We start from the raw sequence: 27,683 nt of genomic DNA, 5'->3' as shown, positions 1-27,683 counted from the left end.
ACCATTTCCGAAGCCATTTCCGATAATAATTTGACAACTGCACATTTCCATCTCCAGTTGAGGCTTTATTAACCAGTTCGAAACATAGAAATTAACTTCTTAGCATTCGCAAAAATGTGCGCTAATAATTAGTCAAATCTCTACTGCAGTATTTTGCATTTAGAAATTGAAGTAACTCTCGTTTAAGTAGCATGATTTTAACAGGGATAGTTTATGCCTTCATTAGCAAATAATTTCTACTAATTAAACTTCGACACTTTTCTTAATATTTGTATTTATTATTATTTGAAATTCGGCGTCCCAAACCAACAAAATGCCTTCCAAGCATCACAAACGTAGCTGCTGAGGTTGGTAGGCCACAATACACTTTGGCTTGAGTAGCACACAGTTGACCCAGGGTTATCTTCTATGTTCTAAAAGCACGCGCACACTGCAGTTTGCGTTCCTGCGCGTCCCCGTTTTCACGGCACACGGCACAATGAAAATACAAATACTAAAAAATCGATTGAACACTTTGCTAAGAGGCAGACGTTAGGTGAGCAACGTCGGTTGTAAGTAAATCTGAACATTGAATGGCTCAAAAAAATAATATATTATACACACAAATGTATAACAAATACAAAATAAATCTATTAGTGCGTTTGCCGTATGCCTGTTGCCAGGATGCAGCGAACAGCCGGCATTCAATGTGGTCGTTAGGTTGGGCATATCATGATATATACATACATACATGCACGTATAATAAATTAAATTAAAGATTCACAAAAATATATTTCGCAGCACTAATTAATGGCAGCAATAGACACTCGCACAATTACATAAGTCCTTTCCATTTTTACATCTCACTCTTCCTAAACTTGTTTTTGTTTTTTGCGATAAACTTGAGGTTATGTTGATTATATCAGCTAACTGCGGTGATTAAAGTAAGCGGTAACGTTGGCTCTTGTGTATGCACAATTTTCATTAAAATATATATGTAAATAATGTGCTTTAATTTTATTTGTAGTACTGTTTTCCTTTGCAAATATGCATATCTGCTTCTCACTATTTGCACAAAAACGTAACATCAGACAAGTATATAAAATATGTATGTAGGTGTATTAGTGATTGTTTTTTGTGTTCCTTTCTATGTAAATAGTATTTCTAATGTTAAGTAACCTATAATTTAGTTTTTGTTCTACAAATCAAATTATAAAATAGTTAAAGTAGTAAAAAAAATTTAATAACTTAAGACATAAATGGTTTGCCTGCCGTTTGGTAAAATAAAAAATATACTGTTCGCACTTGAAACTATCGAGAGCAGCAGCCCAACAGCCGGTGTGGCCAAACTTGTTTTGCTGAAATTCTGCTGCTGTCTGCTATGAACTATCAACTTTTGCAATATGCTGCTCCGTCGCTGTGTATGCAAGCCATAGGCATTGACTTCAAGACGCCATCATCATTAACATCGCTATCATCATCGTTGTTGTCATTGTCATTGTGTTCATCGTTGACATGCTATACTGTTGCCAATTTCATAAGTTTTGCAGGAAAGCCAATAATTTTGTCTCATAATTTTTATTCGATTCTATGTTGTGCAGCGAGTGCCTTTCTTCGGGGAATACATGGAGGTCATAGGGTTTGTTTGCACGATTCAGCGCTGATATCAGTTGAGAGGTATGATAAAAGTGAACATTCTCATCGATGAGGCCGTGTATGAGAAGAAGACGATTTTCTCTGTGAGCAAAACAGAAAGCAGACGTTTAAAGCATAAGGTTAAATAAATTTATATGAAGTTCAACGTAATTTTATGAAATGAAAAAAAATATGTTCTTGCTTAAAAAAGAATATTGTTATTTCTTCAACTTTTATATACCCTATGATCAAAAAGTACCGGGAATGTTTAAATAAAACAAAACAGAGTTAAATTTCGGGCATAATTATTTTAGCTCCTTCAAAATATGACCCGTCTGAAGCAACATATATGTGCCAACGTTTAACCCAGTCCTCTGGTAGGCCGACAAAGGGATGATCTTCAGCTGCTTCGTCGCATTCTCCTTGATCTCCTATATCGACTAAAATCTCCTTCAACTTGGAAAACAAAAAGAAGTCGCACGGGGCCATATCAGGTGCTTGCACGGTGGTATTTACTTGGTGTTTGGTCAGATAATCCAGCAAAGTTTGGGGTCGGTGCGATGGCGTTATCATCATGCAAAATCCTAGAACTGTTTGCCCACATTTCCGGCCGTTTGCGACGTACAGCATCTCTCAAATAATATTATTTATTGGCTGTTTGGCCCGATGGAAGGTACTCATGGTGCACTACGCCTGGACAATCGAAGAAAAGAGTCAACATCACCTTCCCGGTACTTTTTGATCATCGGGTACTTACATATATAATGCTTAATATTGAGATTTCATTTTATAACATGTGTAGAGATGATAATCAGTACAAGGTGAAAATTATCATTTTATTTGAAAAAATTATTTTATTTCAAATGATATTCACTTACTCTTCGGGAAATGCGTGTACATAATTAAGCACAGAGCCCGCTGAATAGCCGCGTTTATTATTCTGTGGCAAATCCATATAGCGTTCCGTGTAGCCCGTATCATAATACTCCCAATTTGTAACGGGTGCCCCTGCAATTGCTATTTTGAAGACATCTGGATACTGCACTAGTCCCATTAAACTGAGGTAGCCGCCTATGAAATGTATTTTAAATAATTTTACAAACAGTATGCACATTACACAAATAGAAAAAACAAATTGAGAAAACATACCATAAGACCAACCGTGTATAGCCACCCGATTCATATCGATGTAGCCCAACTGATCAGCTAATATGCGCAGCGCAGCCACTTGATCGTTAAGCTCCACTTGACCCATACGACAGCGTATGTGGGTTTCGAATTTCAAACCACGATGCCGTGAGCCACGCGAATCGATGCATATCACACAATAGCCTTGCGCAGCCAGCATATGCATGCGCAGCTGATGCTTGCCCTGCAAAGATGTAAATAAATTACTAAACCAGTCAATTTCTGAAGTCAGCTGGTGAACCAACTTTGAATGTATTATTGACTGTTTGCACCTCCGGACCACCGTACACATTTAGCACTGTCGGGTATTTGATGCCCAGGTGGAAATTGTGCGGTTTGAACACCATCGCATATACGATATCACCTGATGGCAATTGCGGGCGGAACACTTGCGGGCAATATTGGGGCTCTGGTTTGCCGCCCTCATGTAAAAAGCCCACCAGTGACAGTTGTATGCCATTGACGCCACCGTTCTGGCAAGTTTGTGTAATGCGCATCACTTTGCAGGAAGGCAAACGCTGAATGTTGCAGTAAACTTGCAACATCAATTGACAGGACTGTAAAGAAGTTGAGAGCAAATAAATTTAGTGCCCTACCATTTCAATAAATTACGAAATAATTAATATTCATACCTCATTAAACTCCACTTGATATGAGTAGCCGGGTTCAGTGAGCAAACGTATGTGCTCTGGCCGCTGCAAACTCACCACGTACAAGTGTTTTTCCAGCGGCGTGTCGCGCAGCCCAATGAAATAGACCAGCTGTTGCACCTTGTCCACCCAAATGTATCGATGCAAAACCTCCCATTCGCCCGAGGTGAGCGCAACCTAAAACACATTTTTTTTTTGTGTTAAAACCAATCATTCCAAAACTGTAGGTGTATAAAGAACTACAAATTTGCTTTCATACTTTATTTATAATTCTGGGATGCAGCGTCACGCCATCAATGAAATCCGTATGCATATCCATGGCGCCCGATGTGGCCGAAGAGGTTGAATTCGTGCGACTACTCATTTCAAAATTATTCGCATTCGTATGCGCATCTTTGTAGCCATTCCGCGCACTCGCATTCAAACTGGATGTGACGAGATATAAATGTCTGAAGCCGGTCTCCTCAGAGGCCCACAAAAAGGTCACTGTTGTATCAGTAATTTCCAGAAAGTAAAGTAAATCATGCACATTGACCCAGGAGTCTGAAGTTTGTGAGTAAATCACCTATAACGACCAGTCAGTATCAAATTGGGCTTTTTAGTGCATCAAATTCATATGAAAAAGGTAGGGGGCAGTACCTGTATTGGGGATACAGCCCTGCAATATGGGCTTTTCCAGCAGTGATCGGCTGAGCCAGAGGGCGAAGACGCCGAACTAGTATACGTTTCACAGAAATTATCTAATGGTATAAGCACCACATCTAAGCGTTGCTGCTTCCTATTCATGCCTTGCATCCAAACGCTAAAATATAGAATTTCAATAAATTTACACATTTATATAAGGGGGTATCTGATTTGAAGATCTAAAAAAGGTTTATTCAACACAATCAGATGTTACTCACTAATTAGAATCGGGCGTCCATCCAACGCGCACAATATATTCTAGCCATGGAAACACCACCGATAACGTATACGGCAAATCCTTTATGCAAACGTCACTAATTTGTAGCGATTCACTCAGAACAAATTGCACCAATTTTAATTTCGACTTTGCGTTTGCTGTGCCAGCGCGGGGAAAACGATATTCTTCCATTTCTCCGGGCATCGCTTGTGAAGATGGAAATGTGTACAAACAGACGTCGGACTCGTCCACTTCCTCATAAACGATACGATAAACACCATCTTAAAATAATCATAAGAAATATCAGCAAGAGTCATCATTCGACATTAAAATCATTTACCATCGGACTGTGGCTGCCACCAATAGCCCTGAAAGCGACTAAACTCCTCCAGCATTATGTGTGATGGCGAACCAGCGCTGAGAGGATCATCAGCAATAGAACGACGGCCATCGTGCGCGAAAGTCAAACGCTCTTCATGGCCACTGACTGTATGCGTGACCCATATATCGCTTCCACTAATATATGCAATCAGGTCCGAGTTTTGTGGGCAGATTTGTGGATCCAAAGCAGCCCATTGGGGGCATGTGCGCAATTGTGTAGGGAAAAGAGGGCTGGTCTGCAAGCAAACAAAAAAATATACTGTGGTTGTAGAAAAGAGGATTTCCGCAAGCTTTTCATATAGGCGCACAACGGCAAGTGAGAAACTAATTATTACTGGTATTGTGTTATCTATCCTCCTTACACAGAATTTGTATCAAATTTTTACACGACATGTAACGAGCGGAAAACCCAACTAATAACGCTTTATCATACCCAAAAAGTAACAAGACTCCAACAATGGTTTCTGCCAGAGGGGCAAACAAATATAAGTGTATTGACGATTTAAAAATTTGCATCTTCTTTTGCACATTGATATGGTTTTCGAACCCGGAACCAGTCGAATGCGTCTTTGGCGACCAACTGTTTAGATTAGATTAGATTTGTGGAGTATTGCACAAGTCCAAGCACTCAGTAAGGAGACCATTGTACTACACCCGGATAGATTTGAGTAGAAAGAATAGAGAGATAGAAAAGACAAAATGTGGATGGTAAGACGGAAAAATTAGTTTGAGGTCACTCTTTTACAAATCTCTTGGATTCATTGATTGAAGAGATCCGAAAGAGGGAGAGTATGAACCTTATCCACACTCACTATATCGCTACCCAATATCCTAAGTCTGATTCTGGAAAACGCCGGACAGCTACAGAGAAAATGCTCTGCAGTGTCGTCATCCTCAAGACAGGATAGGCATATCGGACTGTCGACGACCCCCATGGCAGCCATATGCTGACCCCAGACGTTGTGCCCTGTGTTTTCACCCACCAGTACTCTCACGCCCGTTCTGCTGAGTTTTAGGAGAAAGGTCGCTATTTTCCTGTTTGGTTCTTTCACAAAGCACGAGTTCAACTCAGACCAACGTCCTCATGAAGTCGTCAATCCATAGTTGAATCGATGCAGAATTGACACCTAGAAATGATTCAGGGCCTAGGGCCATACTTGCAGAGCCTTCATTAGCCAGTAATACACAATGTCCAGGCACCCAAATAAGACTAACTTTGTTGTGTTTTGCAACACTGTTCAGTTTTGTCTTACATTCACCGACTAACTTCGTTTCCGTGACAGTCGGTTCTACGTTACCGAAACGACCCGGATTTATATCCGGCCAAGGACTGTCACTCCCTCCAGCAGCATTCCCCGTATGTAAGTATGGGGAATGTTTATGCTGCTACAACAACAGCATGGGTGAGCAAAGGCTTTCAGTGCAGCTTGACTGTCACTAAAAATTCCAATACTGCTACGCCGCCACTCTTTCTCAATTAGCCAGTATGCCACGTTCAAGATGGCAAGGGCTTCCGTAAAGAATAAATAGAAAACTTCTACAACAAATCTTTTAATTATAAGTAGATACACAGGATGTGTTGAAAAAAATATTTATAGTATGAATGAAGTGAAGCTCGAAGGCGGATTCTCGGATGTGATGTCTTCTCACCTCACACTATCTATATCCTTGATGTTGTTGTTGTTGTAGCAGTATCTTCGCCCTGTCAGTGTAGTATAATCACCGGTCGTCTTCGTCTAGCTCATCTAACGGTAGGCCCAGGAAACTAGTTGTTTCGACGGGTTGGGTCCAGAGGGAGAGAGGTGTTAGATGAGTGGGTTTAATGGAGCATGTGAAAAGGTGGTTAGTGTCATGCGGGGTGCCTTCACATGCCAGACTTATGTTTAGTATGTCGGGGTCGATTCTGGATAAGTAGGAGTTTAACCTGCTACATTATCCAGAACGTAATTGTGCCAAGGTTACGCGGGACTCTCGGGGAAGCTGGAGCTCTTCGTCTGCAATAGGTGGTGGTTGGACTCCGATAACGGCATTCGGGGGTCGGGAGCTTAAGAAGGTGGTAAGGGTCTCCCGATGAATGTCGTTTATGGCCTGTCTGTACACTGTCTGATCCTGGAGTGGTCTGTCTGTTTTGTCCTGGATCTCGTCCACGTAGTTGAGGAAGTGTCTCCTGATGTGCCTGGGAGGTGGCTCAGGCTCAAGCAGGTGTCTGCAAGGGTGAGGCCTACGGTGACACCCTAGCAGAAACTGCTTGCCGAGCATTTTGTTATGCTCCTTTACAGGAAGCATGTGAGCCTCGTCATGCAGGTGTTGAATTGGGGACATCAGGGGACATCCTGTCGCGGTCCTAATAGCAGTATTTTGGCTGGTCTGGAGCTTCGTTCACTGCGTATCACTGGTTCCGGGCGACCAGACAGGCGCAGCATAGTTAAGAACCGGTCGGCCTATTGCTTTGAAAGTCGACACCAACATTTCTTTGTCTTTGCCCCAAGTGCTGCCGGCGAGCGACTTGAGGACCTTGTTGCGATTCTGTACTCTCGTTGCAATAGCGGTTGTGTGCGCGGAGAAGGAGAGCAAGCTGTAAAAGGTAACTCCCAATATTCTGGGGTTATTTACCGTCGGTATTGGGGTATCATCGACGTGTGCCTGAAGTTGCAGCTTGACCTCTTTTGTACAGGTGGTAAAAAGGGTCGCCGTGGATTTAGTGGGAGCAAGTTTTAGGTTTCTCGCAGTGAAGAAGCGAGAAAGGCGGGCGAGGTAGTCGTTTACTTTGGTGCATAGGCCATCAATGTCATTGCCCGACGCCATTATCGTGCAGTCGTCGGCGTATGAGCCCAGTGAGACTCCCTCTGGTGGCTGGGGGAGTCTCGAAATGTAGAAATTAAAATTAAAGGGTGAAGGTACTCCCTGCTTTATTTTTCTCTGTTTTGAAGTTTGGTCTCGAAATATCACCGACCACTCAGGTAGTTCGCGGGCTACCTCTTCAGCCCTGACGGGAGTGTCGACTGTAAAATGTCATCTAGTAGCGTGGCGTGGCTGACTGTATCGAAAGCCTTTTGTAGGTCCAACGCTACTAGGGCAGTCCTCTCGCAGGGACGGTTTTGGTTTAGTCCACGGTTTACCTGGATGTTTATGACGGTGAGTGCCGTGGTGGTGCTGTGCACTCTTCGGAAACCATGCTGGTGTGAGGCTGGAGTCAGGTGTTCTGTGAGGAGTGGGAGTAGAAGGGCTTCAAGCGTCTTCACTACTGGGGAAAGGAGAGTTATCGGACGATAAGACTCCCCTTGGTTGGCGGGTTTCCCAGGCTTCAGTAGTGGGACCACTCTCCCTAGATGGTTTCATGTGTTTGATGGCCCCTGAACTTCGTCGCTGGTGAAAGTAAGCGGTGCACTGTTCTTTAGCAGTTTGTGCAACCGTCTGGTGGCACAACGTTTGGATCTGTCGACCGGAGGATGCAGTATAAATTGCCGGCTAAAGTAGCTCGCACATCTCTTCGGATCCGACGAAGTACGACCGTTGAAGGCGATATCCACCTTGTCGTTGTGCTTCGTCGGGTTCGACAGGGACCTTACGGTGGACCAGAGCTTGCTCACACTAGAGGTGAAGTTACAGAACTTCAGATGCTCTACCCATTTGGTCCGCTTGTGTTGGGTTACCTGTTGCCGGATCTCCGAATTGAGGTCCTTTATTCGAGGATCCCCGGGATCGGCCTGGCGTAGGCGATCACGCTCGTTCGCCAGAACAGCTGCTTCAGCTGGGAAATTGGGACGTAAGTCCCGGATCCGTCCAGCGGGTATGAAGCGAGCCACGGCGGCTGTGATCGCCTTGCGGAATGCGCGTTCGCCTGCGCGCACATCGGTGGGAGTGGGTAGGGCTGCGAAGATGTCCTCAGTAAATTCCGCGAATCTGGTCCAATCAGCTTTGTTAAAGTTGAAGAATGACCGGTGATCCGCGGAAACAAAGTCGGCAGGTTTCTCGATCGAGATGATAATGGGTAAGTGGTCTGATGCAAGCGATAGCATAGGTCGCCAGGTTATGCTATTTATCAGACCTGCGCTAGCAATTGTTGTCAGGCGAGCTGCTGCAATTGCCCACTACCCTATTCGGGGCGTCGTCGTTTACAGTGCTGAACGTCGAATCGTCTATCTGCTCTGCCAATAGCTGTCCCCTACGATCATTTGGCAGGCTTCAATGCCAAAGATCGCGATGCGCGTTAAAGTCACCTACTACCAATCGGTTTTCTCCCCTGATGAGCGCACCAATATCAGGGAGATCTCCTGCCGGGCAGCAGGTGACAGGGGGTATGTAAATATTATATATTTCGAGCTCGGCATCGCCTGACCGGACAGCTATACCTTGACATTCTAAGGTGCTGTCCCTGCGGTCGATGCCTTCATCGATGAGACGATACTGCACTGAATGGTGGACTATGAACGCTAGGCTACCACCGTTGTCTCGCTCGCAGTCCTTTCTATGTACATTGTAGCCGTCCCTGGTAATCAGGGGGGGAGCTAGCGTACAGTTTTGTCTCCTGGACCGCAGCTATCTTGATTCCAAACCGGCTCATGAAGCCGACTATTTCGTCAATCTTGCTCGTGAGTCCGTTGCAGTTCAGTTGCAATAGCTTGAAGCTTCGCGGGAGTATGGTCATAACTCGGGGGGTGAGGGATGCGTGATGTTGTCTGCGTTGGTCCTGCTGTGCGTTACGCAAAATTGGTTGTGGCCTGATGTGGCCGCGCCACTGGGGCGGTTGCGGGTGCAAAGCTCTGCAGCAGGGGGCAACGTAGTCGCGTGTCCACTCACGGGTGGTGTGCAGGCCGGAGCACCTCCAAAAATGACACCAGCCACTGAGAGAATTGCATTGGACAGTTGTCAACTACGGTCTGACACACGGAGCAGACTGTGCGGGGGACCAAGAGCTACTGGTTTGTCCCCGCACTGGGATAGGAGCAGGAGGGTTGTGGGTCAGAGAGGGAGTTGTGTTGCTCGTGGGGGCTCCTTGCCGTTGAGGTGTTGTTGGCGGCGGCAGTGTGATGTGCCGGCACTGAGGGCAATGTCGCCGTTGAGGCAGGGGCCGCCTTGTGGACCACTCCCTGTGTGTCTTAAGGCCTGAGGAGGTCTTAAGATGGCACCACCCGTTGCACTGATTACACCTAGCCGAGGTGGAGTTGGGGTGGAGCCGTTTGTGGCAAATGCAGCAGTAAAATACTTCTAGTCCGGGGTTGGGTTCGACGCCAGCCCGGAAGAGAAGTATTTGGAGCAAACTTACTGCAATGAGTTGCTCCTGTGACGAAAGATTGGGGGTGGGATACGGTACACTAGACAGGGCTAGTATACTGGGGCGGCAGCCCTTGGTCGGGAAAAACCCAAATCATTTCGGTAACGTAGAACCGGCTGCCATTGGAATGGGAATGTCTATATCCTTGATCTCCTTCCGCACTGGTAACTAAGGAGCAGTTGAAGTAAGAAGTAGTATTCGTTCTTTAGCTTACTCGTCTTCGTTTACCTCTTTTACCCACGCTTTTGGGCACAACAATATTAATTTAAAATTTTGTTCACAAAACGATTGTAGCAACATAAAGACCTAGTTATATGTAGGTATATGTGATATCTACCAAAATAGTCAGAATGCTGAGAGGAGTCGACTTAGCCATATAATAAACCAATTTAGTAAAAGTATGGCTTCTGCGGGAGGAAAAAAACATTAAATGTCAACGATAATTTTGAGTCACTTCAAACTTGCACTTTATTATACTAAAATTGAATGGGCTATACAACCGCGGGCCTAAAAGGTTTGAAATTTTTATCCACATGACATTTAATATATGAGCTGTATTTTTGTAAAACGTTAAGCGGTTAGAACCGCGCGGCCGCCGTAGCCGAATGGGTTGATGCGTGACTACCATTCGCAATTCACAGAGAGAACGTCGGTTCGAATCTCGGTGAAACACCAAAATTAAGAAAAACATTTTTCAAATAGCAATGGCAAACCTCCGAGTGTATTTCTGCCATGAAAAAGCTTCTCATAAAAATATCTACCGTTCGGAGTCGTATTAAAACTGTAGGTCCCTCCATTTGTGGAACAACATCAAGACGCACACTCCAAAAATGGTGTACGCGCCAATTATATATATATATATAAGAGGTTAGGGGTAGTCAGAATTGGATTTTTTTTTGCATTTTCTTAAAGTTTAATATCTTTAATAAATTGTGTGAAAATTTGGAGTGAACCCGACAAATAATTTTCGACTTATTCAACAATTAACAAAGGGCGCTCGGGCGGTCCGGTAATCGATAGCAAAATTTAAATGCGTTTTTCTCAAAACTATGTTTTTTGAACTGGTGATCACTGTATCTTAAAAACCGCTTGGTAGATTTCAGTAAAATTTGTACTGCTTTGGAAAAATATAAAAAACTCGTGCCTGATCGAAGGATTGTTTTTTTTTTAAACAATTATTATTATTATTATTCCCACGCCACTCTCCCCCCCCGCATACCGCGCGAGGCGGGGTCCATTTTCACCGAGCACGACGGCAGTTTCGTGCTGCAAGTCGTGTCGGCACTTTTTTTTTTTTGTGTTATGTTTTGTATTATTTTATTAATATTTATGTCAGTGTTTATTTATTTATGTCAATGTTTTTCTAATAATGTTGCATGTTTTTAAAATGACTGCTTTTTGTATCTTATGATGTATAATTGGGTTGATGTTGAGTTCTTTTAAGTTTTTAATAAATGTTTTGTGGAGTATTCCAGTTGCTGAAATCACAAATGGAATTGTTTTTACAGTTTTTTGTTTCCATATTCGTTTTATTTCTTGCGTTAGTTCACTATATTTTTCAATTTTTTCTACATATTTTCTGTGTATGTTGGTCTCATTTGGGGTGCTGATTTCTATGAAGTATGTTATTTTGTTTATTTTATTTATTAAAGTAATATCCGGTCTATTGCTTATTACAGTTTTATCGGTGTGTATTGTAGTGTCCCAGTATAGGGTATGTTCTTCATTGTCTAAGATGTTTGAAGGGGTATATTTGTAATATGGATCTTTGTTTTCTTGTAAATGTTGTTTATTGGCTATTTCTTGATGTATTATTTTTGCAACTATGTTGTGTCTAAGTGTATATTCTGTGCCTGCTAAAATTTGACATCCTGCGGTTATGTGGTCTATTGTTTCTGGGTGTATTTGGCATCTTCGACATTTGTCGTTAGTTATACTTGGGTCTTTGATTATGTATTTTTGGTAGTTTTTGGTGAGAATTACTTGGTCTTGAACGGCAATTATAAACCCTTCCGTTTCAGGATGAAGCTCTCCTCTCTGAAGCCAAGTGTAGCTATTCATTTTGTCAATATTTGGGTCTTCCATAAGATGTAAGTGTTTTCCGTGTAACTGTTTCTGTGCCCAAATAGTTTTCTTTTCGTCAACAGTTGTTTGGGTGATTGTTATTTCAGTTTTTTGTAGGTTTAGTGGGGTGTAGTGCTTATCTGCAAGGACTATTGCTTTGTGTAGATCAGATGTGTGGGTGTGGAAAAATTGTCTTAATGTTGAGATTTGGCTATTGTGAAGGTTTTGGATATCAATAAATCCTCCTTGTAGTCTTGGTATTGTAAGTCTTTGTGTGCATGAGTTGGGGTGAAGTTTTCTATGTTTGGTAAGTTGTCTTCTCGTTGTTCTTTCCAGGTTGTCAATATCAGTTTTGGTCCAGTTTATTATTCCAAAGGAGTAAGTGAGTATTGGTATGGCATAGGTGTTGATTGCTTTACAGAGGTTTTTGGAATTTACTATAGTTGTGTTTTAAGTATCTGGTTAAGGCGTTTTTTGTATTGCAGTGAAAGGTGGTTTTTTATTATTATTATTATTATTATTATTATTATTATTATTATTATTATTATTATTATTATTATTTATTAAATTATAATTAAAATTATAAAGTAATATAATATATTTACATAATTAGCTACCAGGGCTATCAGCCCTCGAAAATCTGAAAAATATTTTCTGAGGCCGCCATATTGTTAATTTTGAGAAAAAAAGCTTCGATCAGGCACAAGATTATCTAAATATTAATAACACTAATTTCTCTTGTCCGATTGATTTTAGATGAATCTCCAAGGACTTGTGATGATCACCGCAAGGGACTTCTGGACAAACGGGCTCCACACAAGCAGGGATAACTTTTACAATTATTTATTTATTTTTTAATTTTGCTAAAGTCAAGTCGAAACATGATGTATTAATGCTATGTTTTTGTTTTTGTAAAATAAGGTAATTGACTAGCAAAAAAAAAATTATTGAATATCATCATTTTTACGGGCCTCTGACTATCCCTAGCCCCTTAAAGAAAACTAAAAACAAAAGGAAAAAAGTAGAAAAAACTGATTAAAATAACGTAATGCTATTATTTTGTCCATAAGTGTACATACTTGTCAATATGTATTTCGTCAGATGTGTAGTCGATCTTCTACTCTAACTTGTATGCCCCTCTCCCCTCCTCTAAGGCAGTTGTTGTGCAAAAACTCTTACAAAGATCGACAATTCACGACGACATTTCATACAATAACAACATAAATGTACATTCATTTTGTTATCACTATATATTGCTCATACACTTGACTCCAATATATTCCGGTTTTTCTATAATAAATGTACCGCATATTTTATTAATGAAACTGAAAGCTTAAAATCACAGAAAATTTAACCTATGATCTTGCACGTTTTCAGCTCGCTAGTAATAAATAGAAACTATATAAAGTTTTAATCTAAAGCGCCTATACAAACATAAATACAGATATTTTTGTGCGTGCAAATAGATTATGCCAATTGTTTTATTACTATTTATAGACTTCAAAATACTAATTAACGAAATTTCCTCGTTGGAGGGCACATTAATGTCTGTCCGAATCATACAAATTGACAAACTGATTAGAATTGTTATGAGAACGAATTCGTGTCTACTGTGAGAAATCGAAAGCGAATCGGTCGCAGCACTATTGTATGACTAAGCGATCAAAATTAGCACATAAAACAAATTAGTTTTAGTATAGTGATTTTCAATATAATCAAAATTGCAGCAAGCTAAATACTTAAGGAAAGAAAACTGTATCAATTAAAAAAGTAGGTCGCAAGTTAAGCAATCCAATATTGAATGTGCCGCTTGAACCGGTTTAATGAGTTTTGAAGAGCCAGATTAATCCGATTATTTTCGTTGTTTTTCTTATCAATACGAAATCACTGTAATAATTTTCTAAGACGAAAAGGTGTAGGTATGTACATGTATGTATGTATGTACATACACAGGCATTTTGTAAATGTATAAGTAATCTTAGGCATAATGTGTGGTTATTTTTAAATTAATTATTTTATTATTAATTGGTATTCAAAAGGTTCTGCACGGCTTTTATGGCACATAGCAGATAGCTTATAACACGAAACAAAGCTAACAGACTAAATAAATAAAAGGTAATGTTATTAAAACCCATTAAGCTAATATTAGTATAATTTTAATATTAGTGCAGTCAGCCCGTCTGTTTACAGTGGCACGAGCAAACTGAATCCACGTACTCCACCTGCATACCTGTACAATATGCATTTTTTTACAAAAAGTAGAAGCGGAGAATATAGATATGAACAAAGATAAAATTTGTATGGCAATTCTTGTTGCTATTGTCTTGAAAACAAATGAAGTTTTAATGAAGTAAACATCGCTTTGTATCCAAACACGTTCTATTTTTCTATCCTTATAGCTTTGTTTTCAAGACAATAGCAACAAGAATTGCCATACAAATTTTATCTTTGTTCATATCTATATTCTCCGCTTCTACTTTTTGTAAAAAAATGCAATATATGTATATATATTATATATATATGTATATTATTCAAATTACGCACAATTTACTCTTTTCCCCTTGTTCACTCCACTCGGGAGCGTAGAGCCTCGACAAGACTCAGTCTTGCGTTGGTTTCGTTAATCTATTTTGCTTTCTGACAGGATAGGTGATTAGCCTGTCGCTACCAGTCCTAAATAGTGGGAATGCCCACCTGTAGTTGCTTAGGAACAACGCCTTCTTACTGTTTAGAGCGCCATCTGTGTTTCACATTTTTCTGCCCCTAGAGGATCACACAGGTGGTTGAGGACTTCGGAAAATTGTGTGTGTCTGCGCTGTTTTTGTTTTTTATAGCAAATAATGCACAGACTTTTGCGGGAGTACGGATGGGAAGGATATGGTTTTGGGGTTGAGGTATGATATACGTTTTTTTTTTTGTTTAGAAACAGGGAAAGTAGGTAAGTTTAGAAAAGTGCGAGGACCATGCGTGCTTTACATGCGATACGAACCCACAACCTCTGAATTGGCAGGCTAGTGCACTTACGCTAGACTACCGAGGCCGCTTTAAAGAAACCTCGACTCGTATCTCAAAATACGCTCTCTTTTGTTCCTGCATAAATTAATATACACACAAAAACCATTGTACCTGTATAAAAACATTAAACAATGCCAGTGCACCCGAACATTGAATCTAATTGTTCCGACTTACACTTACTTGGAATCAGAACGCAGGTTCTTTGTTAGTGCTATAAAACTATGGAATTCTACACCAACTACAAACAAGCAAGTACCAACTTATAAAACAAGCAAGGTGTTTTAAAACTGCAGTTTCTAACTACTTCTAACCTTAAATCCCCCTTTCCTTCTCCCATTCCCACCATCTTTCTCTTCTTCTCACTTACTACTTTAAGTTTTAGTCTATAAGTTTAATAGTTAGAATACTATAGTTTTAAATCTAAGTAGCATTTCTATATATACCATCCTCGTATTCTAGAATTATAAGAAGATGTACTACCACAAGACTCTGTCTTACTATGTACAAAACAAATCAAATAAATTGGAAATAAATTGGAAAAATATACAGATTTATAAAGACGGGAATTTATACGAGAACTACACTCCTTCAATTTGTTTAGAAAATTTTCAAAGAATTTAGCTTACGGAAAACAAATTATATAGACTAAATGTGCAGGGTGTTTTTTTAGCCGCATAAGAACTATCGACATCGATAACTATGGTTTAACAGCTAAAAATGGCAAACTGGAATCGTTTAACTCCAGAACAACGCTTCCAAATGGTGAATTTTTACTTTGAATAAAAAAAATATAAAAAATAAAAAATAAATAAATAAATAAATCTCTTCGCGACGTTCATAAAGCACTGGCGGCATCATCGGTTCTTATTTCTTCCGAAGTGAGAAAGGAGCTGCCGTTAAGGTGAAAGGCGAGCGCTATCGAGCCATGCTAATTGAATTTTGGTTTACAAAAATTAATCAGCTAAACATCGACGACATTTGTTTCCAGCAAGACGGCATTATGTGCCATATAGCGGGCTTAACAAACTATTTATTGCAATATTCAACCCACCATTTACGCCATACGCCAACATTGAACTCATGAAACGGACCATGACACCGGCAGCCCTTTCTATGTTGCCGGAATGACTTGGGTTTTTCCCGACCAAGGGCTGCCGCCCCAGTAAAGTGGCTCTGTCGAGTGTACCATACTCCACCATGGCACTCGCAGGCGCGGCGGACATATGCGGGATAGCATATTCAAAGAATAAATGCCAGGAAATTGTTTACCAGATATTATAATAATAATAAAAATTCATTTCAACAGTATTTCTGTTTTGCTCTTAAAAACACTCCCATAGAAAATGACATACTTATGTAGTGAACTTTACATGTGCTACTAAAGTAAAATGAATAGTCCTGATTGTCTTATAAATGCAAAGATTCGAGTGTTTACCTAAAGCGAAAAAATATTAGTGCATAGTCAGTCAGAACAAAAGCGACTTTAATAAATATGTAAATTCAATGGTTTGATTAATGTAGGTATACTAGTTTAAATAATCAAAAATGAGTTTTGGATTAACAAAATTATTTGAAACGTTTTCTGTATACACTAAACATAGTTTAATATCAATCTGGTCATTAACAAAAAACAGAAGAATAGATCAATGGAATAATTGAAAGAATTTTTAAAATATGCAATATCACTTACATTATATCCTGTATCAAGGCATTGGTACAGATCACTGAAGCAGGGAAACACTATTTTTCCACTTGGTTTATGCAATTCAAAAGAAGTAATTCCCCACGTTGAGAGTCGCTTTCGTTCCTGCAATAGTTGGAATTCTCTGGACCAGGGATTTACACCACCACTTGCAGTCGCCGCAAACACACTTGACATGGGCTGTTGTAATACTATCTTCCATTGGAGTCTAAAACAAATCCAATTGCAATACTCGCACGCATAAATAGTACGTATTTTTAACAAACCTTTTGCTTTGGCTATATCTGACAAAAGATGATCCCAATACAGGTGATGATGTTTGTGAAGAAACTGGCGTTGGCAAACGACTACCAGCAACATCCTCACTCGTGCTGCCACCCTTCGTTATGCCAATGCCGCTACCAACTGGGGCACCAGCAACGATACCATCCATATCAGAGGTGGATGAGTCACTTTGCGCCATAGTTTCTTCAGCAGCGTTCATATTTATGTCGGCATACAGCAAAGTTGGCTCCCACGCATTTGGCGGTGTACTGAGAAAGTAGCAACGCACCCGGCCATCAGATAACGTGCGAAACTGTATATTCGATGGCATCATGCTTGATAAATTGATCAGCTGCTTTCGCATATCGTTAACGATCGCTTTAATCTCTGACCATGTCTTCTTGGGTGTTGGTGCTGGAACGTGACGATTGTCATCTTCGTCGTCATCCTCACAGTCGTCATCATCATCTAATTCATCCATATTCGGAAGTTTGCCACTTGTTGGTGAGCTAAGATGATTTGATAGCGCTGAAGCAGCAGCAACAACGACAGCGGCTGCTTCTGCAGTTGTCGCATGAGCCGCAGCAGCTACTGTCGAGATTGGTGATGTCAAGGAGTTCAAAGCTTGACCAAGAGAAGAATACAAGGCATTTGCGGTGGTACCCAGTGAACTGATACTACTAGGTGTGCTGGCAGCGCTCTGAGTGCGATCCCCAGATACGCGCGACGTAAAACCATCCAAGAAATCGATGAATGATGTCGTAGTTATACGTTCCGATGGTGGTGATTCTGATAACTCTGCCAGCGAGTTTGTGGCATTCATTAACTCGAGGAAAGTTGTTATACGTTCCGCCGGTGGTGATTGTGCTGATAACTCTGCCAGCGGACTGCTGGCGTTTATGTTCCCAACATTATTGCTGTTGTTGATGTGGTTGGTTAAAATAGCGCTTGTGCCACTGATGCTGCTACTCAACGGCGCTATACTAGCTGCTGAGGTGGTAGTAGTGGTCGGTGCTGATTGTAGACGATTCCGCTGTTGAGTCAAAGACGTGTCCATTTTATGTTAAATATGTATGTATTTGTAATCGTACTGCGGCCTGACACGGTTTTAAAGAATCGGTAAAATCTTCAATTTTCTAAGGACAATTACGCGTATGATGGTTTTGGCTTAGATCTTTGCTGACGGACAATTTTATAACTTTCCTCTATGGCAACTTAAGAGTCTTTAGTATTATTATATTATATCACTGTGAAAGAAGCTTTAAAGATTTTCACAAAACACGGTAAATTCAGTGAACGCTGAACATTTAATATCGGTTGTTTAAACGATATCTAGGTCTTAGGCGTTTCAAAATTGTATTTTTCTTTGAAAACTAAAGGTGTGCATATTTCATGTTAAAACGCGTAGTACGAAAACCAAATTTACTAAAACTCGAAACTCACAGTAATGCTATCTATGTCTTATTCTTAACAATGAGTACGTTTTATGTTGACTAGTTCAATTTCAATACAAATTAAATATTTGTCTCCTCTATCTCCCATCTTTGTTTTTATTGCTACATGTAAACAAGTCAAAATTTACTTGAAAGGTATTTACCCGTATTTCAATTTACCCCTGTACTTCTAAATATATTTGATGCGTCCTTAATCGCTTTACTGTAGCTTAATTGTCCTGTCAGAGAACGTCCAGCTCCAAATTCATCCCCTCTAATTTTTTATTTTACATTTTACTACGAGTGATACGAAAGACGGGGGAAAGCAGAATCATTAAAATATATGTTACACTTCTTATAGCCTTCGTCAGTTCGCTTTTGTCACATTGTTTGTCTTTAGCCATCCAGCCTACAGCTATACATACTATACATATGTACATATCTTTATCTTTTAGTCAAATCTTGCTAACATCCAGTCAGATTTTACTGAAACAAAGTTCCAACCGTCTTTGTTGTTTCAAAATGGTGTATCTTCATCAATTTGACTCTGGTTCTATTGTTGCTTGCCCTACTCAAAATCAAAAACAAAAACACTTTGCCTAGTCATTTTAGCCGTATAGTTATATGGTACCTCTTCTGCGACACACGATTTATGCATTCTGATGCGTTGTTCCATTGTTGTTATTGCTACTGCTACTATCCGTCCGTCCAGTCAGTCAACTGTTGTCACACTGACAGTTGGTTTTGTTTTGATATTGAATTGTTTTTGCACTTGACAGTTGCTCTGCTATTTTCCAATAAGTGAAAGCTAACAATTCCAAATTATTTCAATACGGCACAAACAATAATTAATCCTTACTCTGCACGTCATAAACATTTTTAGAAAAACGCTTCGCTAATTTACAAATTTTACAAACTCAATGTTTAATTTTCCCCTAAAACTTTGTCCAGCATCGCAACTAAATATCAATTTACTTCCAATGCCAAATCATATATATGTATACGGATATATGTATGTTTAACCAATTCCTTTGATGCTATTAAACTATTTAATTTTCAACGCACTTTCTTTCGGCGCTTTTTGTACATATTTCACTTGCATGCAATGCCCACTCTGTTTTATCTAGACTAAAATTAATATTCTATAAAAGACCACAATTTTATAATTGCGTATTCGAAGTTGTTTTTCACACCAATTGCTAGATTAATGTAATGTATAATCTTCATTGACACTTTAGGCTACATTCTTCTTCTTCCTGTTGATCACAAGCACAATAGATTCAAACAAATCCTCACGTACAAAAGCTAAACATAATTCACTGATGGCCTCACGTTCTATTATCTTGCATCTGTTACACGCTCAAAATTTTGCTGCTTGTCAAAAAATGGAAAAAAAGTGGAATTGAGAGGTATAACGTTGGCTAAATAGTTAATTTTATTTTCAAGATGCCGTCGTCAAGGAAACAAAGCAAAATGCGGTAAGAAAATATGGTAGCCAGTTTTTAAATTATCATTCATTTGTTTGTAAAAATGTATGGCAATGTACATATATTGTGGCTTTTATTTAGATTAGAACATCATATGGAGACGTATTTGCTAAACGGGAAAACAGTGATGGCGACTTCTGAAATTATACTCGCTTGAATCATGCGTTTGCTAACTTACAGCCAATGTTAATACAAAACTGGAATATGTGTTCATTCATCGTTAATATGACGAACGATTCATATTCAATAGAACTTCGTGGCTTTTTTATAGTTCTGTGAATCGCAATACTTCACAATTTTAATGAATTTTATCCAGCATTTGATAGTGGCAGCAACTTTGAAAACCGAAAATTTATTTGTGAGAATTGTGATCAGTTCTTCAACTTTATCGTCTCGCTATTTTTGTTGATTGCCCCGTGCTTCTTGAGAGAATTTTGTTTAATATTCCTACCAGCGCCAAGCTAATTTAACTTTTTCATTTTGCTTTACAAATCTTCGCTATTTTCTCACTTTCTTCTTACTTTTATCATCAACCTATTCTACAATTTCGTCCCAGAAATTTAAGTTTATTTTTCCTCTTCAATTCCCTTGCTTAATCTTACATTGTATAATTGTTTTTGTTGCAGCTGTAGCGTAGAACAGACTGTCGTGGGGACGCCTCATCATTCATTCTTTGCATTATATTCTAGTAGAATTAATTCCAATCACAATTCACGCATAACTCCTGGACGCACGTTGACCTTTCCATATGCTCTTCAAGTATTGCCCCAAAGCTAAATAGCCATACTCTTGATAGCCTATCAGGCAGTGACCATTATCCAATTGTCACTGAATTAGCCACACCCACAACAAATAAATGTTATCCAAAGCCAAAGTTTTTAACACAAAAGGCAGATTGGTCAAAATTTATGCATATTGCAGCTATTTCTTCTACGGGACTACCTGTCTCAAATAATATTAACAAAGAGGCTGCTAATATTGCTAAGATAATACGCTCTGCGGCACATATGTCTATACCTCAAACAAGTTACAGGGTACACAAAAAAGTAGTGCCGTACTGGTCAAATGAACTAGCTAATTTAAGAAATATAAAGCAGCGCAATTGGACAGAATATAAAAGAACTAGGACAGAAGCGAACCTGATTCTATACAAAAAATCAAATGCAGTTTTTCGTAAAAAATCAAAGGAAGCAAAGCGAAACTGCTTTGAAGCTCTAACTGAGGATATAACTCCCAGTTCTAGTCCTAAAAAGATTTGGTCCGACATAAAACGGATTGCAGGTTCATTCTCTCCAACTTCTATTAATTTTATGAATAGTCCTAGCGGTCCAATTTTTGACTCTAAGCTAATAGCTGAACATTTCGCCTTCAGTTGGTCTAAATTGTCCAACAATTCAAATTTTCATAAAAACTTTTCCACAATGAAAAACGACACTCTTAACCGGGTTTATAACAAGCCAAACTCGCAGGCAAGCCTGATAGAATCAGAAATAACCTATTTAGAATTTGAGGCTACACCCTCTTCCCTAACAGGGAAAATTCCAGGGTCAGACCGCATTTCTTACGTAATGTTAAAAAACTTACCTAGTGAGGTGAAACAGAGATTAATCTACCTCTTTAACCAAATATTTTTCACTGGAGTTTTCCCTCAAAACTGGAAGAACGCAGTAGTCGTTCCAATTCCAAAATCCAACAATCCATCAGCAGAGGTCTCAGAATTTAGACCTATTTCGCTTATATGCTGCATGAGCAAGTTATTAGAAAAAATCATTTCAAAACGCATAATGTGGTACATTTTGAAAAATCATTTTATAAGTCCACATCAAGTTGCATACAAAGAAAGTCAAGGAACTTTGGATGCACTTTTATTTTTTGAAAACTTTGCCTCATGTGGTTTATCTAACCGCAATCATATCTCCTGTCTAAGCTTGGATTTTGAGAAAGCTTTCGATCGAGTCGGCGTGCATATTGTTTTGCGCCAACTAGAGAAATGGAGCTTTGGCAACAGGATATATTATTTTGTCAAGGCATTTCTTTCGAATAGGAAATTTAAAACGAAAGTAAATAACGTTTTTTCTAATTTACACGTTCTGCAGAATGGGATACCGCAAGGTTCTCCACTTTCGGTAACTTTGTTTACAATTGCGTTTGATGAAATTAGCCATATCATTTCCAAATACAAAAACATTTCACACATTATTTATGCCGACGATGTATTATTATTTTCTAGAATAAGCAACTTAAACTTAGTCAATAAGAAATTTACAGATATTCTGACCGACATCTCAAGATGGTCCATATGCTCAGGAACGAACCTCTCGCTTAATAAATGTAAATCTTTTCATATATGTAGAAAGCATAAATGTAATAACTTAAATGTAGTTTATAATAATATAAATATTGTAAATGCTCACAGCATACGATTTCTTGGAATTATCTTTGATAAGCGTCTTACTTTTAAGGAACACTGTTTAGATTTAAAAAAGAACTTAGCTGCCAGGTTGAATATTATAAAGTATCTGTCATCTAAACATAGTCTTATACATACCACAAATTTGATAAATATTACTAGGGCTCTCATCTTGTCGAAAATCGATTATGGTTTGCCAATATACGGACACTGTGCCAAAAGTAATCTAAAGTTAATTTTCCCAACATACCACGCGGCCGTACGCAGAAGCATTCGAGCTTTTCCAACATCTCCGATACAGTACATATTGGTGGAAGCAGGGCTACCCAATATTCCGGAAAGAACAGAATACACCACAATGAGTCTCATCCCAAAACTTCTCTATTGCAACAATAACATTCTACATGAGGCCACCTCATCTCTATTTGCTGCAAGGAAAGTGCAAAATCGCAAGTCAACTATACTAAGAGCACTGGAATATGCTAACAAACTGGGAATAACCTCACGCCCACAATTAAGGCCCCCAATTAGCTCACCGCCTTGGCATTTGAGAAAGTCTTCAGTCCTTTTTGGTTTAACAGCATTTCCTAAATCCAACACCAGTTCATTAGAATACCAGCATAGGTTTGGAGAATACGTCGCACTGACAGTCATTAAACGACATTCACCGGGAGACCGTTACCACCTTCATGAACTCCCGTCCTGTGAATGCCGTAATCGGAGTCCAACCACCACCCATTGCAGATGAAGAGCTCCAGCTTCCCCGTGAGACTCGTGTAACATTGGCACAATTACGTTCTGGATATTGTAGCAGGTTAAACTCCTACCTATCCAGAATTGACCCCGACATACCAAACACATGTCCGGCATGTGAAGGGACCCCGCACGACACTAACCACCTCTTCACATGCCCCCTCAATCAGACTCATCTAACCCCCCTCTCCCTCTGGACCCAACCTGTCGAAACAGCATGTTTCCTGGGCCTACCCCTAGATGAGCTAGACGAAGATGACAGATGATATACCTACACTGACAGGGCTAACTACGCTGTTAAAAACAACAACAACAACAGAATACGTCGCACCATTTAGACCTGAATGGAAAATGATTTACACTGATGGTTCAAAAACTCTAGACCACACCGCGTTTGCAGTAGTGAATGCTGATGGTGAAACAATAACGAAGGTCAACTACCTTACTACTGTTCTGTGTACACAGCAGAAGCTATAGCAATATACAATGCCATAATAGTTGCATCAAAAACTAATGAAAAAACAATCATTTGTTCGGATAGCAAGTCTACAATATCAGGCATCATGAATATAAGAAACAAATCACCCCTTATTTCAAACATACGGAGCATATTAATTGAGCATCAATATAAAGTCAAAATTATGTGGATTCCTGGCCACGTTGGTATTAAAGGGAACGAGCTTGCCGACCAAAAAGCTAAGGCTGCAGCAATGGAACCGTCGCACACATTTGACTGTATGCTTAAAAAGGACATCTGCGGACTAATTAATAAATATTTGGAAGCAAAAAGAACTGAGGCATGGAGAACAGTGCAACACCATTATGCAAGCTTAAATACAACTGGCGCTAAACCCAACTATCAAGCCATTTGCCGTACCAAGGACATCACTGCATTCATCCGACTCCGTATTGGACACACAATCGGTACACACTCCCACATTTTAATTGGTGAGAGGCAACCTTCCTGCCCCTACTGCACCCTGTCAACATTAACAGTTAAACACCTGTTGGACGACTGCACGCATTTTATGAATCTCAGGAACACAAGTTTCAACAACCATCTTCCATCGGAAATACTAAAGACTCCTTCTCAGCAAAACATTGAGAAAATGACAGATTACTTAATTAGAGCGGATCTGAGAAAATTGATTTAAACCATAAGTCTCTTTACTTAAACATCTATGTAAATATTATTCCGTATATCCTATGAATTTACCTTTCACATAACTTAATTTCTTAATTTAATAGCTTAACTTTTGTAGTAAAAAAATATTCTTATTAGAATAGTGAGCCGTAAGCCCTGGCAGCTAGTGCTCCTTTTTTTTTATTGTAAAATAATAATTTATTGTTATTTTTCATATATTAAATAAATAAATAAATAAATAATTCCAATCATTTCCCTATGTTTTTAGGTGGGTCTAATCTTAATACTAATTTTTTTACCACTCGAGTTGCCCGTTACTTTAGAATAAACGGGTGACCAAATATTGATGATGACTAATAAAAATATTTAACAGTAAACAGCTGATTTCCTAAAAATAGTTATCATTTTTCTTCTCAATGTTAGGTCAAAAGTAATAGCTCTTATCTGGTTACATGTACAATAAATAATGCCGGAGGCTGGCCTCACCAGATAATGTACATATATGCCGTTTCTCGGATCAGTCTCTCTACGCATATAAAATACATAGCTACTAGTTTTTTCAGCACTGTAACTCCCAATCACTACAATTAAAAAATGAACTTATTTAGTTACGTTTTTGCTGTCACGGGGAGAACATATCGAAGAATGGCGTCCTCTTCAAGTATATCCGGAAAATATGATTTTGTGGAGAAAGGCAAAAAAATTCTTGGAGCTGCACTTAACTACATGTATGTGTGTTAAATATAAAAGCCGTTATAAGAATTTAGTTGAATTTGAAAATATCATATCACTAGGGATATCGTACGTTCTCGCAATGTAGATGTGCCGAAAGAACCTCTTTTATTTCTTAAACCAACATCATCCTACGAGATTGAAGGCAAGCCAATTGTGGTATGTGTGACTTTGAATATACATATATATATACATATGTACTTTTACGTATAAATTTTTCCATTTATTTTTAAGATTCCCAGAGTGTTTACAAAAGTTGCTCACGAGGTTGAATTAGGAGTGATAATTGGAAAACAATGTAAAAATGTCTCAAAGGAAGAAGCCCTAAACTATGTGAGTGGTTATTGCCTAGCGCTTGACATGACGGCACAATGCAATTTGGGAGTAGCACGCGCGAATGGTCATCCGTGGAGTTTAGGTAAAGGCTTCGACACTTCAACGCCTGTTTCACGTTTTATATCCTGCAGTGAGATCAAAGATCCTCACAATTTGCCGCTATGGTTGAAAGTGAATGGGGAACTCCGCCAGCGCGGAAACACTGCTGACCTTATTTTTAAAGTGGATGACCTTATCGCCTATGCTTCAAAATATATGACCCTTGAGCCAAATGATCTTATTCTAACGGGTACACCAGACGGAGCATCGCCAATAAAATCGGGTGACGTAATCGATGCGGGCATTGGTGACAACCTGCAGATAAAGTTTGTTGTTATGGATGAAGACCAGGCAAATAGATGTGCATGTTAATCAATATTTACTTTTACAAAATGTTGTTTTTACACTAATGTTATTTTATTTTAAACGTTAATACCACATTAAAAATGTTAGCAACTGATTTCTGTTATATACTAATGTTTTTTTAGCCTTTTGATATTTTCCATAACAGCAAGAAGCTCACGTTGTACGTTGGCACTTTCCAACACAAAATCTAAACAGGTTTTGAACTGTTCGGATGCGGCTCGTAGGCTGCTTGGCGGCAATACCGTGAACCAGTGCATTGGCTCGACAAATCCTTCATCTTTCTTAATAGCATGCCGACTGTTGATAGAAAAGGAAACGAATCATGAAACTTTATGACAGTACAATCGCTGTTGAACTTACTTCATAGTGTACTCAGCACCTGAAACATTCGACTCGTTTCGTTCTTCTTTTACCTCACAAAGTGCATAAAACTTATTACTATTTTCCGTAGGAATTTGCGCAGAACTGATAGTTTGTGAACCTTGAAGGTAACGTGTTTTAGCGAGCATCAACTGACCACTATTCATTAATCGTTCAATATTGAGTCGGCACGCTGTTTGTTGCTCTATTAAATCCAGCATTTCTAAGTAAAGCGAATCGAGTAAATTCCCAACATCTTCTTTCGCCACAGGCATGTTTTTAAAATGGTGCTTGTATTTTATTGCAATGAAATGTTTTCTTCAACAAAGCAGAACTACCGCATATCAACAAATCATATGACTAGGACTCGCTTAATATTTTGTTATCGATTGTTTTCCTAAAAAGCTGTTTACACAGTATATATTTGACAACTTTTAGTCAAATGCCATAGTGGAATGGTGTAATCGGCCTTTTAAAAAATCGATTTCAACTAAAATGGTCGCCAGAAAACTCTGATCCATTCAACTTTTTTTCGAGCAATCCTTTTCTTTTTCTTCGTTTACATTTTGTACCACTTTCCCAATTTTGCTTTGAATGGCCAAATCATGCAATCATTTTCTGCAAATTTTAAGAAATACAGTGGGCCAAATATTGTAATATATCATTCAGGCTAGTCTACATACAACTTTGGCGTTGACGTCGCTTTGACGGCTGACTTCGAATACATGCATTTATATGAAGACGTTCACATAGCCAAACCGGAACACCGCCAAAGAGAAGCTAAAAGATGAGCGTAACCTGAGAGTAACTCTCGACAATACGTCCGGGGGAATTTGGCCGCAAAATTGTGCCAACTCGTTTCACACGATGTACAGAATGCAGGCCAACATCAGACCGTTAGTTAGCTCTCAGTGAATTTGAATGTATCACCTGATTTGCTAACGTAATAAGGAATATGATAGCGGTTTACTTGCAACAGAAATTGGCAAAAATGGAGAATGTGTTGGTCATATCCGGAAAAATCTAGTCAGTCACTACCAACATTACTTCATGCATAAAAATTAGTAAAGAGCGCGTCATAAACCAAATGGCAACGAAGTAAATATCGTGATCTTGTGCGTCTACGATTTTGAAACTCCAATAATATTTCCATAAATGTTACGGCGTTTCTTATACAACTTCTGTCGAAAATATTACTTTGGAAAGAAAGTGCAGAGTCAAGCACGAGTACTGAATACACTTCTGTGCAAACTCTCAACTTCGGGGAGACTAGAAAAGGGATTGGTATGACACTTTCATTTTTGGTTTAACGGTTTCTATGAATGGCGTAGCCAGAGTTGGATTGATGAGAGTTATTTTTTTGAAGCGCGGCTGACGGCCACCCACGCGGATAATAGTTCTATGCCAAAAAAATGCATGTACAGCTTATGGAAGCCATACAATATATGTACTTATAAACAGTGCTTTTTGGTTTTTTAGTAATTTATTATTTTTTGTGATACTTTTTATAACAGTTTCGATAAATTATATACGTGTATAATATAATCTAGTCAATACTTGGTTTTTATT

At 39.3% G+C, this 27,683-nt stretch overlaps 3 protein-coding genes across 4 annotated transcripts; 1 reads left to right on the top strand and 2 right to left on the bottom strand.

The window, feature by feature from the left end:
- Window positions 1-751: 751 nt before the first annotated feature.
- On the bottom strand, window positions 752-19,715 carry LOC129244639 (dipeptidyl peptidase 9). Its single transcript, XM_054882380.1, has 12 exons — window positions 19,553-19,715; window positions 17,057-18,313; window positions 16,779-16,998; window positions 4,694-4,970; window positions 4,355-4,634; window positions 4,092-4,254; window positions 3,712-4,017; window positions 3,435-3,629; window positions 3,048-3,359; window positions 2,764-2,986; window positions 2,493-2,685; window positions 752-1,716 (listed from the first exon to the last, which is right to left on the bottom strand). The coding sequence occupies exons 2-12, from the start codon at window positions 18,109-18,111 to the stop codon at window positions 1,515-1,517; spliced, it is 3,426 nt and encodes a 1,141-aa protein (XP_054738355.1). The 5' UTR covers window positions 18,112-18,313; window positions 19,553-19,715; the 3' UTR covers window positions 752-1,514.
- Window positions 19,716-24,680: 4,965 nt separating this feature from the next.
- On the top strand, window positions 24,681-25,859 carry LOC129253532 (acylpyruvase FAHD1, mitochondrial). 2 transcript variants are annotated; one of them, XM_054891955.1, is made up of 4 exons: window positions 24,705-24,775; window positions 24,836-25,009; window positions 25,076-25,172; window positions 25,248-25,859. In XM_054891955.1, the coding sequence occupies exons 2-4, from the start codon at window positions 24,876-24,878 to the stop codon at window positions 25,758-25,760; spliced, it is 744 nt and encodes a 247-aa protein (XP_054747930.1). In that variant the 5' UTR covers window positions 24,705-24,775; window positions 24,836-24,875; the 3' UTR covers window positions 25,761-25,859. The 2 variants fall into 2 exon arrangements, with proteins under 2 accessions (XP_054747929.1, XP_054747930.1); XM_054891954.1 differs by having other exon boundaries at window positions 24,681-25,009.
- On the bottom strand, window positions 25,767-26,487 carry LOC129253533 (uncharacterized). Its single transcript, XM_054891956.1, has 2 exons — window positions 26,115-26,487; window positions 25,767-26,051 (listed from the first exon to the last, which is right to left on the bottom strand). The coding sequence occupies exons 1-2, from the start codon at window positions 26,387-26,389 to the stop codon at window positions 25,862-25,864; spliced, it is 465 nt and encodes a 154-aa protein (XP_054747931.1). The 5' UTR covers window positions 26,390-26,487; the 3' UTR covers window positions 25,767-25,861.
- Window positions 26,488-27,683: the final 1,196 nt, after the last annotated feature.

The sequence above is a fragment of the Anastrepha obliqua genome, chromosome 1 (genome assembly GCF_027943255.1).
Source record: "Anastrepha obliqua isolate idAnaObli1 chromosome 1, idAnaObli1_1.0, whole genome shotgun sequence".
NCBI lineage: Eukaryota > Metazoa > Arthropoda > Insecta > Diptera > Tephritidae > Anastrepha > Anastrepha obliqua.
This window is presented reverse-complemented; position numbering and strand designations above follow the sequence as displayed.